The 17995-nt window shown below is 38.5% G+C and overlaps 1 protein-coding gene across 3 annotated transcripts; it reads right to left on the minus strand.

The window, feature by feature from the left end:
• Positions 1–572: 572 nt before the first annotated feature.
• On the minus strand, positions 573–17498 carry LOC103721557 (HEAT repeat-containing protein). 3 transcript variants are annotated; one of them, XM_008811824.6, is made up of 20 exons: positions 17012–17498; positions 15119–15271; positions 14444–14622; positions 11477–11584; positions 8671–8841; positions 8042–8581; positions 7866–7940; positions 7655–7783; positions 7445–7519; positions 7146–7355; positions 6805–6957; positions 6483–6715; positions 6218–6335; positions 5963–6101; positions 5683–5887; positions 5476–5581; positions 5247–5387; positions 5041–5164; positions 4841–4957; positions 573–1215 (listed from the first exon to the last, which is right to left on the minus strand). In XM_008811824.6, exons 1-20 carry the CDS (start codon positions 17232–17234, stop codon positions 836–838), a joined length of 3579 nt encoding a protein of 1192 aa, XP_008810046.4. In that variant the 5' UTR covers positions 17235–17498; the 3' UTR covers positions 573–835. The 3 variants fall into 3 exon arrangements, with proteins under 3 accessions (XP_008810046.4, XP_008810045.4, XP_088558850.2); XM_008811823.6 differs by having other exon boundaries at positions 5683–6101; XM_088702724.2 differs by lacking the exons at positions 14444–14622; positions 15119–15271; positions 17012–17498 and adding an exon at positions 12542–12633 and having other exon boundaries at positions 689–1215; positions 4841–4955; positions 5039–5164; positions 5683–6101.
• Positions 17499–17995: the final 497 nt, after the last annotated feature.

Genomic DNA, 17995 nt, shown 5'->3' on the forward strand with positions numbered 1-17995 from the left:
GAAAACAAGAATGCATAGCCAGTGAGATGTCATTCACAGCGGTCTTGAGATTCATGCGAGACGGATGATGCAAGACTATTGAAGACCCACTAAAGCATAATACCTAAAACATAGAACCACTCCAAATGCATAACCAAGGCCAAAAAAAACAAGAGCATAAGATTTTTCTTGCACAGCAGCAGGCCACCTCTCCTTGAGCTGCCACACCGAGTCTAATGTAACATTCGACTTCATACACATTTCGTTAAACTCCCTCCAGCATAGCATTCATTCCTTTTCTTCCTGTGTCCCCTGTACAGCCATCAGTGCATCCCCAGCCCATACGATGGTCAAAAGCAACCATTTCGGCCCCCTATTCTGGTAAAAGTTCCAACCACACCTGCAGAGCTATCACATCTCAATTTTATCTGTGAACACACTAAAATTCCACGACTAAACTACCTCTTTAACAAATATCTGTTCCACTAATTTAAAGAATAGAATACCGCTTCTGATTTGGACCGAATAACCAGATAGAGATCTCTAAATCTCTGAAGATGTGCAAATAAACAATTGTAATTGCAAGAGTAGCAAGTCCAAAGAATGCTGGATTAATATCAAGCACTATGGGAAGAATGACAAACATTCTGTGATTACAGAGATCTTTCGTCTCCCTAGTATTCTAAAGAACATCAGCTTATGCACAGCCATACTGCCCTGTTTACCAACTCCCAGTAACCTCTGATGAAAAAAAGATGTTCCCCCCTAAAGAAAATTGGCAAAAACCATCTGGCGGTATAACCATAGCCACAAGGGAGGCTTTTCAATAGCAGAAAAACACCCGACTTTTTCACCTTCAGCCCAATTGTTTCGGAGAATCATCATAGCCTTTCCCTTTTCCCCTTAACATGTCCCCAAAGCTACCCCTCATGATTCGCTGGAACCGTGTGTCATCTTGTTGGGTCGATGGGCTGGGCTGCTGAGAGGCCACAAGCTCTGGTCCTCCACCCTCTTTCTTTCCACGAAGGCTACCCTCGCCAAAGAAGCTACTCACAGAGGATGCAATGCCAAGATGAGCTCCCATCACCTTGCTGATGCTTTCAAATGTTCCTCCTGACCTCTCCTTCATTATAATCTCCAACGCTTCCTTGTGTGCAGGATCGAGAGAATCTGGGTCTTTTAGCAGGTTTTGTATGGCAGGTAAGAGGAAATCTCGGATGCTGGTTGCAGGAAGATCTGTGGTAAGAAAGAAAAATAATCACATTGTAGAAAATATAGTGCATCAAGTAGCCTTGACAATAACAAAATGGTCCGATTGCTTATTACAACTACCTAGTCTCACATCATTGATTAAAACTTACATATCACAAGTTGTAAAATTGTATTGTTCAGTCAAAACCACAATTTCATTGGATTTCATTTCCCATAACAAGGATGTAAAAATAAATAAACGTAGAACAGCAAGAGAAGTGCATTATCAGAAAAAAGCTGCCAGCATTCTCCATCTAACTCCAACTAGCAAGACACCTCTGTTTCCCCAAGCATGCAAGTGGTCAGTTCTGGGTCAATGCAATGAGAATTAAGAGTGCATGTAGATCACTGACTGGTGTGTTTTGGCCTAGCGGCAAGATATGATGGCACATCTACATGCCCAAGGCATCTTCCAGTAAGCAACCAAAAAGACCATTTGGAATCAAAGCAAACTGACATTATTCAATAGGCTAACATCTGAAAGGGGATTAGTCCATCCAACTGGAGCATTGCAGCAGGATTATGTATCTTACAGGTCAGGAAAGTGGGGCATAAAGATTTTTTATTTTCCATAAGCAAACGAAGAAATTAAAAACCATGAACAATGTATAAGTGGAACACCAAAGCAAAATCTTCAAGCAATGTTACAGGTAATGTTAACTTAATCAAGAAAATGAGACAATGTCATTTAGTCCAGTGAAAATAATTAAAAAAGACATAGAAACAAAGTGATGTAATTATGGATCTCAGATCACATTAATAGGCAACCAAGTATAGATTCAATCTATGAATACAACAAATGAACGTGAAAGGCAATATCATTGGAGGAATCAACCTTAGCCAGATACAAAACTAAGAAAAAAATAATAATGGGATTGCATATTATGGATGATTCAAAAACGAGCCTTGCTAGGTGCTGCAGACACAAAGTTGTTAAGAAAAAGAAGAAAAGAAAGAAAAAGGCATGGTTTTGAAATCAAGGATTCAAGTATTGGTATGTTTCCCTGTTGTATCGAACCAGATTGGTGAAGGACTAGCACTTGGAAAGACACACCTAGGTACCTGTTTCTTGGCAAACTGGGCTAAACCGAGGGATGCTACTTGATACTGACTGAAACTGAGCAGTACTGAGAGGCACCTGCTGATAAGGTACTGGCACAGACTGATACCAAGTCAAACAGGGTGAAAGACTTATCTTTTTTCCTTCTGGTACTGATTCATACCAGTCTGCACTGGTATCACATGACTTTAACCTGATCCATACAGTTCCCCATGCCAAGATTTTGCTTGAGACATTTTATTTCAAATATTTTTGTTAAAATCAATCCCATTAATATATTAAAGAGAATATTGAGCAAGTACCAAATACTTTTGCTATGCTCAGCATCTCTTAATAGTCCGTTGAATTCAGTCAAAAAGTATTTGCATCAGGTAGAAAAATATGAAAAGAAAACATCATCAAATCAAAATATAATAGTTAATCATATTTGGAGGCATAATTAAGTATACAACCATTCCAGTCAAGGTATGGTCAATAAACAATAAACCTTAAATGACACAAAACAGACATCATCCTTCTTTTCTAGAGAAGAAAAAAAAAAGAAATCCACAAAGGAAATTACACCAAAGGAAGGAAATTTAATGGATCCACATATCTCGTCTGTCTGAAGTTCAAGTTTATTAATCCTTGGCCACAGGCCACCAATCTCCATTAGTGGCTAAATTATCAAATGATGTTAGATCTTTTTCCCCTTGCAACTTCCATCCAATTGCAAGTGCTCCATTTAACAAGTCCTTATCCGACATACCACTATTGACCTCTGGTCTCATGACAAGAACATGATTTACAGTTCTTTGTTATAACAATATAATATCAATGCAAAACTAGTCCCTTCACAACATTCAATGTAGTAACTCTCAATGTTAACCTTTATATTCTTGTCTCTTACAGGATTCATATTCACAAAGCACTATTGGCCACTACAGTTGACTTGTCATATAGTCCTGGTAAGAATAATAACATTACCATAAATCTCCATGCAAGTACATGTTTACTTATTCTATATCCATTTGCCTTATCAATAGATTATTGATAACAAAAACATATCTGACATTTATAATACACATTCACATTAAATTTGCATTCTTACTTGAGGGCGAGTCAATGCACAATGGGAGAGGCTTGGCCTGGCCACAACAATCCAGGGACCTGGCCCTTACACATGAAGAAGTCCAACCAACAAGGATTATTTTAAATTTGAATACATTTGGTTTGAGGTGTCTCTGGTCAATATTCAGCAGGATACTATCCTATTTTGTGTCCCAGCATCTTCAGGAACCACAAGAAAGGTGTAATTGCTTGACTAGCAGCTAACCAACCGCTAGAAAACTCCTCATTTTGAAAGAAATGGCCAGCCATGATTGTCATAAAAGAGGGCAGAACTGGTTTAAGAAGGTGACCCGGTTAAAAGTTTCAATTAGAGTTATGGATTCTGAAAGTATCAAATCCCCTATGCTCCTCCCTCAATTTCTTCTCTCCTTCTTCAAGCTTCCTGCTATCTCTATTATTAAACAGCAAAAACAGAATCCAGACAAGAGATACTTTACTTTTATATTGCAAAATCTTCATTTAAAGATTCCTTTTCCTCTTGAAGATGCATTGCAAATATATCATGGATGCATTGCCTATCTGATATCTAGGCTAGGCTAAAGCAATTTGTTGGTCATAAGCTCTTGATCCAAGATGGGAAAGGAGAAGAAGAAGAAGATGAAGAAGCAGCAGCAGAACAAGAAAGAAACCCTTAAGTCAGGCCAATTTTTTCAAGCCCAAACTGTGCCAACCAAATGGTTATTTGGCATTGTACAGAAAAGAGGCTAGGTTGAGCAGGGTGTGCGCTAGCTCAACACAATCTGCATTCCTGGGTACAATTGGAATCTTAATCCTACCAACAGGAGATAAATGGTCAGTCTTTAAATTTGAGGACAGATACTGCTTATCATGATATTGTAAAACAAAAGATCATGTATTTTCAAGGTCTCTTACTTATGCATCAATTGGACAAAAAATGGGCAGTGAAAATAAAAGCTAGTCTGCTAATGTATATTGTAGGCCACCAAAATTGAGAAGCCAAATCATTGACAATGATCTAGGCATCTTAACCCATGTAGAAACTAAAATCCTACAGATTTTGGAATCATTCATTATTTAGACTACATGTCAAATTAAAAAAATTGCAATTGTGCTTGTAAAATTGTCTATCATCAGCTTACTTGATGCATAAAAATTTTCCAAAACATTCTGGTATGCAGTTCTAAGATTTTATATGCTGTAGCCCAAAAAGTTTAGCTCAGCTGGAGGTCCTGGATATGAACGTGGGTGGTGGCATCCTCTCCATATATCTCAAAAAATGTCAGTCATGTTTAAAGTGTGACATTTCAATATAAATGTTTGACATTGATTTTATACTGACAATATAAAGCATCGATTCTACAAGAAAGATACTAGCACGACAGTGAATGGTAACTAGAGATAAACATGAGAGTGTCATATCAGTAATACTACTGTACAGACAAAAGAAATGAAAGAAAAGTATTAATCTGCCAGGCAAACCTGTAGCATCCAAAGCACGGATTGCTTCACAAAATGCATTTGTTCTCTCACGGCGGCGCATAACATCATTTCCAGGAGATGGCATGCCTGTAAGCTGAAAAATCTTTGACAAAAGATGTATAAAATGTCAAAGAAACAAAAGATAAGAATATTTGAACATACAAAAACATATTTGATTTTTTTTCGAGTATCAAGGATATATTCTTGTAGCCTATCAGTTGTATGCGGTACTGCCACCACTAATGCACGAATAACAGAAATAGCAGCTTCATGTGATCCATCTTCAAGAAAAGCATCCATTTGTATGCGTATCTTGTCAACAATCTAACAAATAAGAAGTTTAGTTAGCACATATTAGGACATATTTAAATATTAAGGTAGTATTTCAAAGCAACTTGCTTAGTACCATGTCATTTTTGAAATGCTGGGCAACAGCTCCAAATGCATCAATACTCGCATATTTTACATTTAAATTTTGATCAGAACCGAGAGTGACAAGCGCAGGCAATACATGAGTTGAAGCAACTTTAATATCAATGTAAGGTACCTATTGATGGAATAACATAGTTGTGAGAACATAAGATAATTCATATAGAACAAACAGTTTGGTTTGATTGGTGTGACAGCAAACATACAAGGACTTTCAACAGAGCTGCAGCATTGGTCTTCATGTTCACATTGGAGCTCACGACCATTTCCCATAAAATATTAAAAATAATTCCATGATGCTCCTCAAATGTACTGCATTAAAATCATTGTCAGTTTGATCCAACAATAATATTGATCACTTAAGAGAATGGCAACAATCTTCTATAATGCTGGGTATTTCAAAAGATACCAACCAAAGGAAGCGAACTGCATCAATGAGCTCACTAGTGCGATACATAGACCAAGAACCTTCACTCATTGTGTTATGCACTAGCAGTTTTCGCAAGTATTCTGATAGTTGTTCATGACTGGCAGGAGCACCCAAAATACCTGACAGTAACAGTGGAAGTACACACATGATAGCAAGTCTCTCTGCCGCGGCAGTTTTAGGTCGTAAGCCTGTGATCAAGCAAGATGAGTGAATTTTTTGATAATGAAATGATGATAAGATCTCTAAGAGATTGTTCCTGATACCTTTTATTCTAGATTGGATGGCAGAAGGGAAAAATGTCAAGTCAGCACTATCACTGTCCCCAACAGCTACCAAGAAAACTGGCAACATTATGTGCACAAGATAATGTTCCCCAAACCGTTCAGAAACATCCAAAAGGTACTGCACATATCATACCAAAATAAGAAATGGACCATGATAAGTGAATTCATTCATAGGCAGACTTGGATGAATATTGAGTGCACTAGTGTGAATGAGCATTTAATATACACATTTACCTTTGTGATTCGAGTTCTTAGATTGTCTTCCTTACTGGGTAAGAGGCAAGCAAGTTGAATCAAATCAGGAAGACATTCGATGTGCATCCAATCAAATGCAGGCCAGTCTACATGACCCCTACCCAAGCAAAGTTAAAACTTATGTTTGTTAAGAGTTCAGAAATCAGAGAAACCTGAAAGAAAGGGCTACACTATACTATTCAATAACGATATGTTCCAAAACTTGGAACAAGCTAAGACACCTCAGGTGATGAAAAGAACTCACCCTGCATATAAGTGAAGCAAGGAAGCAGAGAAAAAGGATTTTCCATTCTCTGAACTTGTAAGAGACTCAATTGCAGAAGTAAAAGGACAAGTTGCAATAGATTTCTCATGAACAAATGGAAGCAATTCCATCAACATCCGCAGCAGCACATCAATATTCCAGCGCTCTCGTTCTCCCAGAACACGAAGATAAGAATCTACAGAACCTTCAACCCCCGAAAGAGGTGGACAACGCTGAAATTATTCAAAGACATATCAGCAAGCAATTCAGAAACAAGCCAGTGTTAAAGGGCGGGAAAATGCTACATAAACAGCACATGTACCTGAGCAGAACCTAAGATGTGGGAGAGAAGGACTCGTAGGATATGGTCCAATTTACCTCCCCATTTTATTACTGCAGGAACAAGTTCTTTAAGTGTAGTATCAACGACCACTCCTGAAGGATCGCAGACCAACTGGAACATCAGCTCCTCAACCTATTAAACAAACAGATCCATTTCAGATTGACCTTTCAAATGGAATTGTTATATTTTTCAACAGGAAGTAAGCCTCCACGCCATCATGAAGCCATGTGTTCCAGCCTGTTATATAGCTTACATTTCAGCCAAATCTGTGAAGTCAATTTTCTGCTCCATGATTGCCTCTGAGCATTAGTGAGGCTGACCTTAAAATATTTGTCAATGTTTGGGAAGAGTGGGAGCAGCAATGCCAGGTTACGAGCCGCAGCCTCTCGCACAACTGTGGCAGAATCTTCAATTAGTTGTTGCACAATGGATAGAATGAGAGAATCCCGAATCTCAGGCCGAACGAATTCTGCCAGCTCCCCACATGACTGGGCGACTAGTAGCCGTCGCTCTTCATATGTATGATTTATCTGCAGATATACTCATATTACGTAATGGTGCTTCAACGATAATATATTAGGTAAATAGACTAAACAGTTTAAACAAACAATATGAGCACCTGTTCCCAGCACTGGGGAAGAAGCTCTGTTTCAGTTCTCATCTCTCCGACATTCTTAGCTAGGCTTACACAGGCCTGGAAAAAAGAAGGAAAAAAATTAAGTGAGCAATAATGAGCTACTCCACTACTTCTGATACATGGCCCGGCAATATATAATGCAAAAGGCATTACGGCCTGCCCATAATTCTGACAGCTTTATAAGGAACTTACATCCATTATAATTCGTCTCTGCTGTTCATCTGGTCGTTTAATTAGATTAAACAATGTGTGAGTTAGAGAATCTCTCACACTGCTATCTGGATGACGTTCAATTGCACACATGATCAGTGGAAGAAGCTCCTGTAGGCATATGACATTTGTTAATAGAAAATTAATGCATTACAAGAAGAACAGAGACGAGAGAAGGGAAATCCAATAAAACCTCACGGTGGTTGATCAGAACATAAGGTACAATCTTCGGCAAAGCATCTGAAAGTATCTGGATGGTCTCCAAAGCCTGTCTCAAGTAATCACATTTTTATTTAAATTGATCCCATATATGTATATGTGGAAAAAGAAGACCCTGAAGAAGAAAACTACATGCTTCCAGGCTCTTACCATCTTATCAGAAGTTCTTTCCCTCTTAGGACTCTCTGTCTTTTGAACAAACCCTCTATCTTCAGCTGGTGAATCGGAAATGTGATTGTGGAGATTCTGTCGATTTTCAGTAAGTAAATTACCATTACAAGAAATTGTCAAGGAATCAGAAATTGCATCATTGGGCTTAATTCTGTCTTCAGGAGTACTTCTGTCTTCTTCAGAAGTACATTCAGCATTCTTGACATATGATCCAAATACCGACTCAATGGGATTAGACGATAAGGCTACTTCATTAGCCCCAACAACTTTTTCTTCTGGCTGTGTATCCTCGCTCTCTGAATTTCCTGTGGATGTCTTTAAGTTTTCTATTTCACTATGCGAGGATTTCATTTCTTCCTTAGATTTATCAATTGAAAGAGATTGTCTCCTTTCACTTTCTCCAGTCCACCCTCTACTAGCTCGGGCCCCTTCTATGTGCATCTTTAGTGCAGTGATCTCAGCTCTGCAGTCATTGAGTTCCTTTCTCTGAAGATCCAAAGACTGCTTCAGACCTTGAACCTTCAAAGTAAGTTAATGTATAAATTTTTCATGTATTCATGTAATTAGTTTGACAGATAAGAATATAACAACTAATTAGTGAGAAATACCAGAGTTTCTCTGTCCTTTAAATCCTTTTGGGCAGCTTCCAAGGACTTTGTTAGAACTACAATCTGGCCATCAGTGAATTCCTTGTTTCTAAGCAAGGAGGTTTTTTCATTATTAAGCCTCTCATTTTCTTTCAATAGTGATTCATTTTCTTGGAGAATGGACATCTTCTCCTGCAGAAAACAGCCATTTGCAAAAAATACAGATAAATTATGGCATTTCTTCATTTGTGCATCTCATCCATGTATGCAATAAAGTTTATACATAGTTACTCGAAACAAACGATAACAATCTTGCAACGGTTAAGAATTTTTGCCCTCAACCAATAGTAGATAGATAAGGATCAACAAAATTGACTCTAAGAGACACATGATAAATTCTTGTAAATTGCATTAAAATAATGACCTTATATAGACTGCCTCAAGGTTTTCAGCACCACCCATACCAATTCCTAACTAGTTCAGTGTCGGTATGGTCAAGTTCTTGGTACCGATACTCAATACAAATGGGCATACTGAGTATCAAATCTCTACTAGTATCAATTCTCTACCAGTATAAGTCAATATGCCTGGTACAGACCAGTACAGTCTGCTACTAAAAGCCATGGATTGCCTAAAAATTTGTTGTGTATCAGAAATGAGAGATTAATTAAATATGTGAAACTATGAGAGACTTCAAGTAGAACTTTGTTCACTAATTCATGCTTAAAATCGAAAAGATATCCATCATTTGAACATAAAAGCCATACTGAGCAGACTGTTATTAAAGATCCTGGTAAGTTACCTAAATTGGAAGCATCAATGGAAGTGGATTTGGACCATGGTATGCTGAGCTGGCCCATACCGGCCGGTTCAACACGTACCATACCAGTCCAGGCTCTGACCGGTACGGTTCGGCCGTGGAAAACGGTACACAGCCCATACCAACAGAAACCAGCCGGAGCTGGAGAAGAAGAAGAGAAGGAGAGAGCAAGCGGGGGAAGGAGGGAGAAGGAGAAGCCTCCGCCACTAGTAGAGGGCCTCAAGGGGCCGGCGAAGGCTGCGAGGGCGCGGCCAAACAAGGATGCGGCCGCGGCAAAAAATTTGAGATTTTTTAAGTGAAGTCGACAACTCGTTTGCCGACTTCACTTAAAAATCTCCAAATTAAAACTGTTTCGAAAGAAATAGGAGACTCGGCCGCGGCCTTGGCCTCCGCCGTGCCCCCGTGGCCTCTGCCGGCCCTCCATTGGCGGCGAAGGCCTCTCCTTCTCCCTCCCCCGTTCGCTCTCTCTTTCACCTCGTCTTCTCCGGCTCCGGCTCTCGGTACGGGCCCAGTACCGAAACGGTACCAAGAATCCACAGAATTTGATCTAGATCCATTCCATCTCAATATTGGGCCTTACTTTTATTCAAAACCTAAAGAGAGGTAGAGGCTTTTTAGTTTCTTAGGTTTTAGGAAAGTATAATTTACAAAAAGGGAATTTCGTAGTTTTCTGTTAACATGTTTAGTAAGATGCCAATCAGGATTTAGGTAAAACAAGAATCTCACAAAACTTAAAAATAGGACTTTATAAAATATCTGGGACCTGTGTCTTCCTTATGATCTTGAACCCCATCTTAGAAACCAAATATTTATCATCCAATCACATCATCCCATCATCTTCTTGTACCCTCTTCCTCCCCTCCTTAAAGCATCCTTTTTTCCTCCTCTTCTCTTCTCTCTCCATCCAACCCCTCCTCTCTCACCTCTCCTCTGCCCTTCTTCCCATCCACCTGGCAACCCTTACTCTTCTGCCCTTCATCCCTCTCACATTTTCTTCTATCTTCTCTTCAAGCCACCTTTGTCTCCTCCAATTTCTCAACATCCTCAAATACCTCACATCTTGTACCTCTCCTATGAAATTCAGATTTAGAACTGAAATCTGAAATCTAATATATAAAAAGAGCTAATAACAACCTTCTTGTTTAGATTAAAAAAGGCCAGAACCAGATCTAAAGCACATTCATATTGTGTAGTCCTAACTTTGAAATGTAGATATGATGTGACTAGAACTGCATTGAGATTAGGAATTCAATTAGCATAGCTGGCATACTGAGAAGGATTCTCCTTCTTGTATAAAGAATAGTACAATATTTTTTAGTTGGGCTGTGGGGCTAATTTAGTCTAGTGGTGAAGCTAATAGTAAGTCACTGAAGATTCTCAGATTTCTGCCCTAATAGTAAGTCACTGAAGCAAGGATTCTCAGGTTTCTGGCATGAGGTATGCAGAATCTAATGATGATGTTTTCCATCAAATATTTGTTGCAATATTACTAAATTTGTTCAGCATGTTAGTTGGATTTAAAATAAAGTCAGAAACCTCTTAATTGATGTTATATTTTATGAAGTTGATCCTCCACGAGGTTACGTGGAAATCCATGACATGTAAAAGTTGAATTACTTACAGGATAGGTTTAGCGATGTTGGGCTTTATTATTTTGATGTATCGATGCTAAATATATACTTGATTTATATAATATTGTTTTTATTAAATTTCAAAGAAAAAAATTTCCTTTTTATTATCGTTATGAGCTATGACATCATGTATCAATGTTTTGACTACTGGTTGAAGAGTGGACCAATGACCCAGCCACTGAAACAGGTGATCAGGGACAAGTTTCAGAACATCTTTGTATGCTCTACAAATAAGAGATCATAAGTAATGGTAGGCCCTCACGCATGACAACACAACAATTGGATATAATAAAAAGAATGCCAGCAATTTTCAGAAAATATAAATCACTCAAAGAAAATTTCAACTTGCAAGGCTCAGAATATTCTCAAGGCGTACCTCAGCAGCCTCTGAGGTAGAAGAAAGGTACTGATAATAGTAACGGCGCAAAGCATCAGATACACAAGCTGAACTGTTTGTCCAGACATCAAGGTTTTGATCCGTAACCTGCAGTATAACATGATCAGATGAATGCTGCATCAGGATTTTGTGCAATCAAAGAAAGAAAGAGAAGAATAAATAGATCCAAGTGAAATTCCTTGCTACAAACTTAAAAATCTTGGTCAAACACAAAAAAAAAAACTATAAACTTGATTGCCTCTGTACTTTCATGAACAATTACTGCAGTAACTTTGTACAAATTTATCAAAATTGATGACAAACTACCAGTTTTGTGATAAATATCCAAACTTTCGGTGAACCATATTGTCAAATTAACTTGAGGAACAAGTGTCATAGTGTCACTATAATGCACTGAATCAAGATTCGTTGTCTTGGTACCAGATCTTGTACTGATACCATTCTATTATTATATCGTATGCCTGGTATAGGGGCAATTCGGCATACTGACACTCAGTACACCCCCCCCCCCCTCCTACCATATTGGTTTAGTACCGGTAGGGCATGAATGGTATGCACCAGTACGACAAACTATGCACTAAATCCTATATACATAACTATTGCTTTACAAAACCTACCCAACATAACCACATAACAGGGAATAAAGCATGCATCCCTGATGCCTCCAAAACATTCATGGTGGATCAAAGGCCAAGAGTTCACCTAGTTAAGCTGAAAGCATGTATCATACATGTTCATGAAAAATTGTTCAATGGCATAATAGAAAACAAATAGGTGGCTGCAAATCAACATATGCTTTTCTCTGTTGATGAAAAGATGAGCAATTCTGCCTATATAGCAGTATTCCATTTATAATGGAGAAGGACAGGAATCATAGAAATGACGCTCAAATTAGATAAATAGCACCAAATGCAAACTCCATTGTTGTATGACTATCACACAAATACTTGGCTTTGGTGTTGATGTAGAAGACAAAATAGTGCTTCTTGCTCAAATGAGTTAAAGGACAAGAAATTGGCACAAGTTATATACAAAATGTCAAACCTAGGAATTGTTAGGCTGCTGACCAGCTGATGATATTGAATACGTTCTTGCACAGCTTTGCGGTTATTAGGATAAAGCTTAAGATGAAGCTCCATCAATACATCATCAGTGTTCCTATGAAAATGACACACAAGACAGATCATGTTGAAGTGTATTGCATCAACAAGATGTGACTTAGGGAAAGGAGAAAACCTTGAGTCCCATAGTCAGTGAAACCAGTCATGAAAATATTACCAAACCCTACTTTCTGTACAAAGAAGAAAGAGTTCTTACTGCCAAACATTAATAACAAAAAAAAAAAATAACAATGACCACCTTCGAGGTGATTGATTCTACTCTCACTCGTAACGTGTGAGCATGAAGTTGTCAATTCTTTTTGCATCACAATAATCATCCACCTCATCCATGTAAGCTCTTTCTATCTCTAAAGAGGGATTAAAGCCATCCACCCATTCCCTAGCTTTCCATGCCAATCAAAGTCATCAATTAAGTTTTATCTCTTTTAGAATTATAGCTGTCAAATTGAACCCTCTAGTCTGCTTAATGTGAGTCAAACTCATTAACCCTGATATCCTTCCTTTTATATGGGATGACAAATATTCATTGATTCCCCATTATTATCAAGCAAGAATGGCGGAAAACATGACAATCTATCACTTAATTTTTGAGAGGTATATGCCCTGCCTAATTTTCAATAAAAATAGATACCTATGTTTTAGATGGATCAATAAAAGATCAGTTTGCCATCCAATGATAGGACACAAAATGAAACTACCATCTGAAATGAAGAGACACGCCTATGTTTGCTGCAAAACTGCAAGCCCATGCAAAGATCCAGTATAATCAGTCCTGCCTGGCACTTGTGTTTATTAATCTAGAGAAAAGATTGTAATAGATCAGTAGTGGTAGCGGTGGTAGAATAGATAGAGCGTAGTAACACACTCAGAGAAGCTAATTTTTCCACAAAATCTTGGATCAATCAATGAAGGGTAATTTTGTACTTGACTTACTCGACATTGTATTGCCTATTGAAAATTATATGGTTGAATCAGCAAATATTATCTCTACATTTTTTTTAGGGATTGGAGTAGTGAATTGGATGCATCGTTGTGAGGGAAACTCGTGTTCACATGTGCACTTGTAGGTTGATACTCAGATCAATACTTGATCGAAGATGCAGATGACATTATTCAAAAGAATCTTCTAGGCAAAACATCAGTATAAAGGGTATGAGGAATCCTACAATGACAAAAAAACAAAGGAATGAGAATTATTGAAAATGAATCTATGAAAAGGAAATGCTATGAGGATATCTGGGTTCACAAGTAGACCTACAAATTAATTTTGTCTTGCATGGTATGTCATCTGCTATGGTGTATTTCACTTTCTTCTTTTTTTTTGACGGTTGGTTTATTTCATACTCCTGCTTGTGGATCGAGCATTTTGATGCTATGCGGTAAATATTTTCTACTTTTTTCTGAATGTAAGCCCTCATAGCTTTGGCTGCAAAACTCTCATGCGTGCATTACATATATTCAGTAACATATTTGTTCATGCACTTATATGAAGATATGAAGTTAAAAAGACAACTAAAATGTACCTTGTATCGACTATTACTTCTCAATCCATTATTAAAAGTTTCAGTTAGTTGATATATCTACGTGTACATAGAGAGAGTGTAACAGAAATTGTATGAGATTAATTACCACATAAGAAGTTAAATCCTTTGTGATGTAGCATGTGAAACAGGATATTTAATATATTCCTTATTTGCTCAGTGCAACAATTTTTCCATAAAACTGAGTCATGATAGAACTCACCATAGCATGTGTTTTTAGTTGAGCTTATCTTATACATAAATGTCTAACAATAGTTAAAAAATCATGCATAAATACTACCAACCTCCTCAATAAACGTCATGGCAGTAAGACGGTACCCAGCAAAAAGCAGGTACTCCTTCACAGCACAATTTAGGTCTCTACGTTCAGTGTCTTTTAGTGGGCCTAAAGAAGAAAAAGTGATCTCTCTCTTATCCTGTTGGTTTTTAGGACCATCAGCTACAGAGACATCCGAATGTAGTTCTGCAACCAAAAAAGAAGTTTGGCATCAATCTAATATTGCAAAGGAAATAAATTTGTCCAAGTAAAAATCACAGGAATGCCTCAGAACGTAATTGATTGCTGATAATAGATCTTGACCATACATAACACTAAGTTAGGACACATTTTCCTCGCCACCACAATTTTATGCACTTCCGGCACCTCATCAACTAAAATTGGCCAAAACCAATCTATATTGTGAAAGCATAAGTGATACAACCACGCAAGCAAATGCTATGTTTTGAGAGAGAAAGTAAACTTCTCACTTTAAAGGCGCGCCATTTAAAGGTATAGTTTTTTCTTTTTTTTTCAATTGGAGTCAAATATATAAGAATGTCTGCCACATATAAATTTATGTGAGAGAGACATAACATTAGCATGAGAGGTGTCTTCTCTCATCCCACCATCTCCTTCATGATAACATCTCACAATCATAGTTTACTTGATTTTTGATAGTTTGCATGAAATAGTGATGTACCATTGCTTTCATCAGGATGGAACTCCCTCTGTTTTTGCAACTCTGCCTTCAGTCTTGACAAATCTTCTTGGGCTAAACGAAGCTCATATTCACTGATCGCCAATTTTTCTTCTACAGCTACTTTCTCTTCTAGCAAACTTTGTGGATCTGCAACTGGAACAGGATAGACAAAAATCAATGATCAAAGTTCTTTACATCTGTCACGAACCCATAATTGTTCATAAAACAACTTTGACTACAAACAATTGAAGAAACATGTAACTTATATTTAAAAAATGATGAAAAGAAAAATATTGATGTGGCAATGTGGTTCTTCTAGGTTTATAAAATTGTAATTTAACCATACCATATCAAAAAGAACATTGTAACACAATTTATCAAATAGCCAATGCGGCCCTCAGCTGTGGACTTAGCCTCTCAACCAAGTGGTTGCCTAGGTGTCAAGGTACTTGCCTTGGCAATGGACTTGGTACACTGTTGATCCTGATTCAACTTTGTACTGTTTGATAAATTAACATTCCAGTATGCCATAAGATTTACATAGTGAGTGCTTCTAAAATCTATAAAAAAGTTTCGCATAGATCTTTAAGCTTTGTCCCTCTTCTTCTTGAGCATTTTTCCTCGCATATGCACTCTTTCCCTTGTGCATGTAGTTTAGGGTCCCATGAATCTTTATGTTGAGTACTAACTAACTTTTAATAATTTTTTCATATATTTGTAGCTAGCACTTTAGGGGGGCATAATTTTAACTCTAGGAGTCTGTTTGAGACAAAACTTTTTGAAATATGTAGGAGAACATCCCCAAGATATTGGAGATGAACTAATGAAATTCTCTCATTCTTTTCTCCCTATTTTATTTCTTGCTAATGAAACCCGTGCTTAAGATCTACCCTATCCAGGTTTGAGGACTGCTTCTATGATTATGGAGTCAGTCAGGTATTGAGGTCTATCTTATTCTCTTGTTTCCTAAGATAAATGTAAATTGGATCAACATTCTTGTGTAGTTTCCAGTATCAAGGTTCAATCTACATTAATCATAATAAAATCATATGATGTCTATCAACAAGAGCATCAAATATATATCATCTTCAACAAGTTCTTGGAAATAGTCTAAGACGAGAAGCTCCAAAAGCACCCCCAAAAAAAAAACAAATAAAGACAGCGAGTCATGGAGCAAGATGCCGGCAACTTAATGTGAGATTTCTAGCCTAGAGAGTCAGGTGAAAGATCTCGATGCATTTTTAAGCAGTGTTTGATTTAGGCTATATGGTCGGACAATATGAAACTGATGGCTGATGGAACGTGCAACAAAACTACAAAGGTCTCAAGCCTCTTGATAAGATTATCCAGAGAAGCCTAGACTTTTTCAAGAAAAGAAAATATAATGAAGACAAGCAGATTAGAACAAATACCCACATAAGACAAAAGCAAGAGAAAATTGTGACAGGAAAGACCTCAAGATCTACCTTGAATGATATGAAAATAGATTTAGAGATCCAATGTGTAGAGAATTGTGCGATTTCTTTGTATAAAAAGCACAGATAAACATCGGGGAAAAAGTCTATCAGTAATGTCCAGTGCTCATGTTCATTTCCTCTAAATTGGCGATCCAATGTCGACTAGCTCAATCTTCAGGTATAAAAAAAAAATAAAGAAAAGAAAAGTGATTCGCGCCGCAAATCATAACAAGAAATTGCTGAAACAGATCAAGATCCAGAAATTGTATCAAGAAGCGGACAAGTAACTGACTCGATACAGCGACAAGAAAAGCGAACCAAGATTCAACCCTGGATACATCGACAAGAAAAGAGACAAGAGGAGCGATAGGCAAACGGGGAAGAGACGAAGAGAAGAGATCTAGGAGGAGGAAGAAGGAGAGGAGGGTAATGATACCTCGGAGGGCGTTGAAGCGGGCGATCTGGTCGGGGGGGAAGTGGGCGGGATCAGAGAAGAACTCCCGGAGGCGGATGGCCTGGTCCTGGCGACCGTCCTCGAGGAGCTCGTGGAGGAGCTCGAACGCGGTGAGCAAATACTTCTCCTGCAGCAGGAAATTCACCACGCAGTTGCACAGCGACGACCGTTCCACGTCCATCGCCCGCGACGACGGATCCATCATCGCAACAACCGATGACGACGCCCTTCTTCCTCCTCCTCCTTCTCCCCTCCTCTCTCCGCGGCGTGGCTGGTTGATGATTTGATCTTTCCAAGCTAATTAAGAGGCGAGGCCGCTGTTCTTGGTCCGATCCCCAGCATCTGGAAGTCGTTCTTGCCCCTGTTTCCTTCCTCCCACCCAAGTTAGATCTGATCTGGTTGGACGAGAGATTAGAGGGGTTTAGTCTACGTCACACGGAGGACGTTTCTTGTGGAGGGGTCGGTGCCTGGGTAAACGTGGAACAACCGTGATATATTTCGTGGCATTTCCAGTTCTGCCAGCTCGGATTTTTTTTTTTTACCACTACTCACCTACCCACTTGCACGTGAGAAGGAAAAGGAAAACCTGGTGAAACCAGGATCATGGGTTGCACCTTCCGCTTAAATTCTGAGCGAATAAAACACGGAGATCCTCCAGGCTCCAGGTAACTTCTAGGGACCGTAAAATCTGACCCTCCGTCTTCCCAAGAAATAAATGTGTAGGTTCACGTTTAGCTCCATGGACTCGAGGGATCACCATTTGTCATCCAGTTGGAACCAGCCGGCTCTTGATAGTCCTTTTAATTGTTTTTTTTTTCTGATGTATTAGGTCCGGTAATTAGAGAGAGAGAGAGAATGGTGTGATGGAAGCAATACTTGACACTCCAACCACTGCGTTCTCATACGTAAACCGAGGCAGTCGGCTTCGATTTTGACCAAAGGGTGGCCAGCCATGGAGAACAACCG

Source organism: Phoenix dactylifera, chromosome 1 (genome assembly GCF_051530095.1).
Source record: "Phoenix dactylifera cultivar Ajwa chromosome 1, Ajwa_hap1_PhDact_Kaust_v1.1, whole genome shotgun sequence".
Taxonomy (NCBI): domain Eukaryota; kingdom Viridiplantae; phylum Streptophyta; class Magnoliopsida; order Arecales; family Arecaceae; genus Phoenix; species Phoenix dactylifera.

What these genes read in the sequence shown, in the direction of transcription:
- LOC103721557 (XM_008811823.6), bottom strand. Translation starts at nt 17,234, where the DNA reads ATGATGGATCCGTCGTCGCGGGCGATGGACGTGGAACGGTCGTCGCTG. An exon ending in CCATGACGTTTATTGAGGAG is followed by an intron (nt 11,585 to 14,443) that starts GTTGGTAGTATT and finishes GTTATACTGCAG; the next exon opens with GTTACGGATCAAAACCTTGA. An exon ending in CAGCTCTGTTGAAAGTCCTT is followed by an intron (nt 5,388 to 5,475) that starts GTATGTTTGCTG and finishes TTCCATCAATAG; the next exon opens with GTACCTTACATTGATATTAA.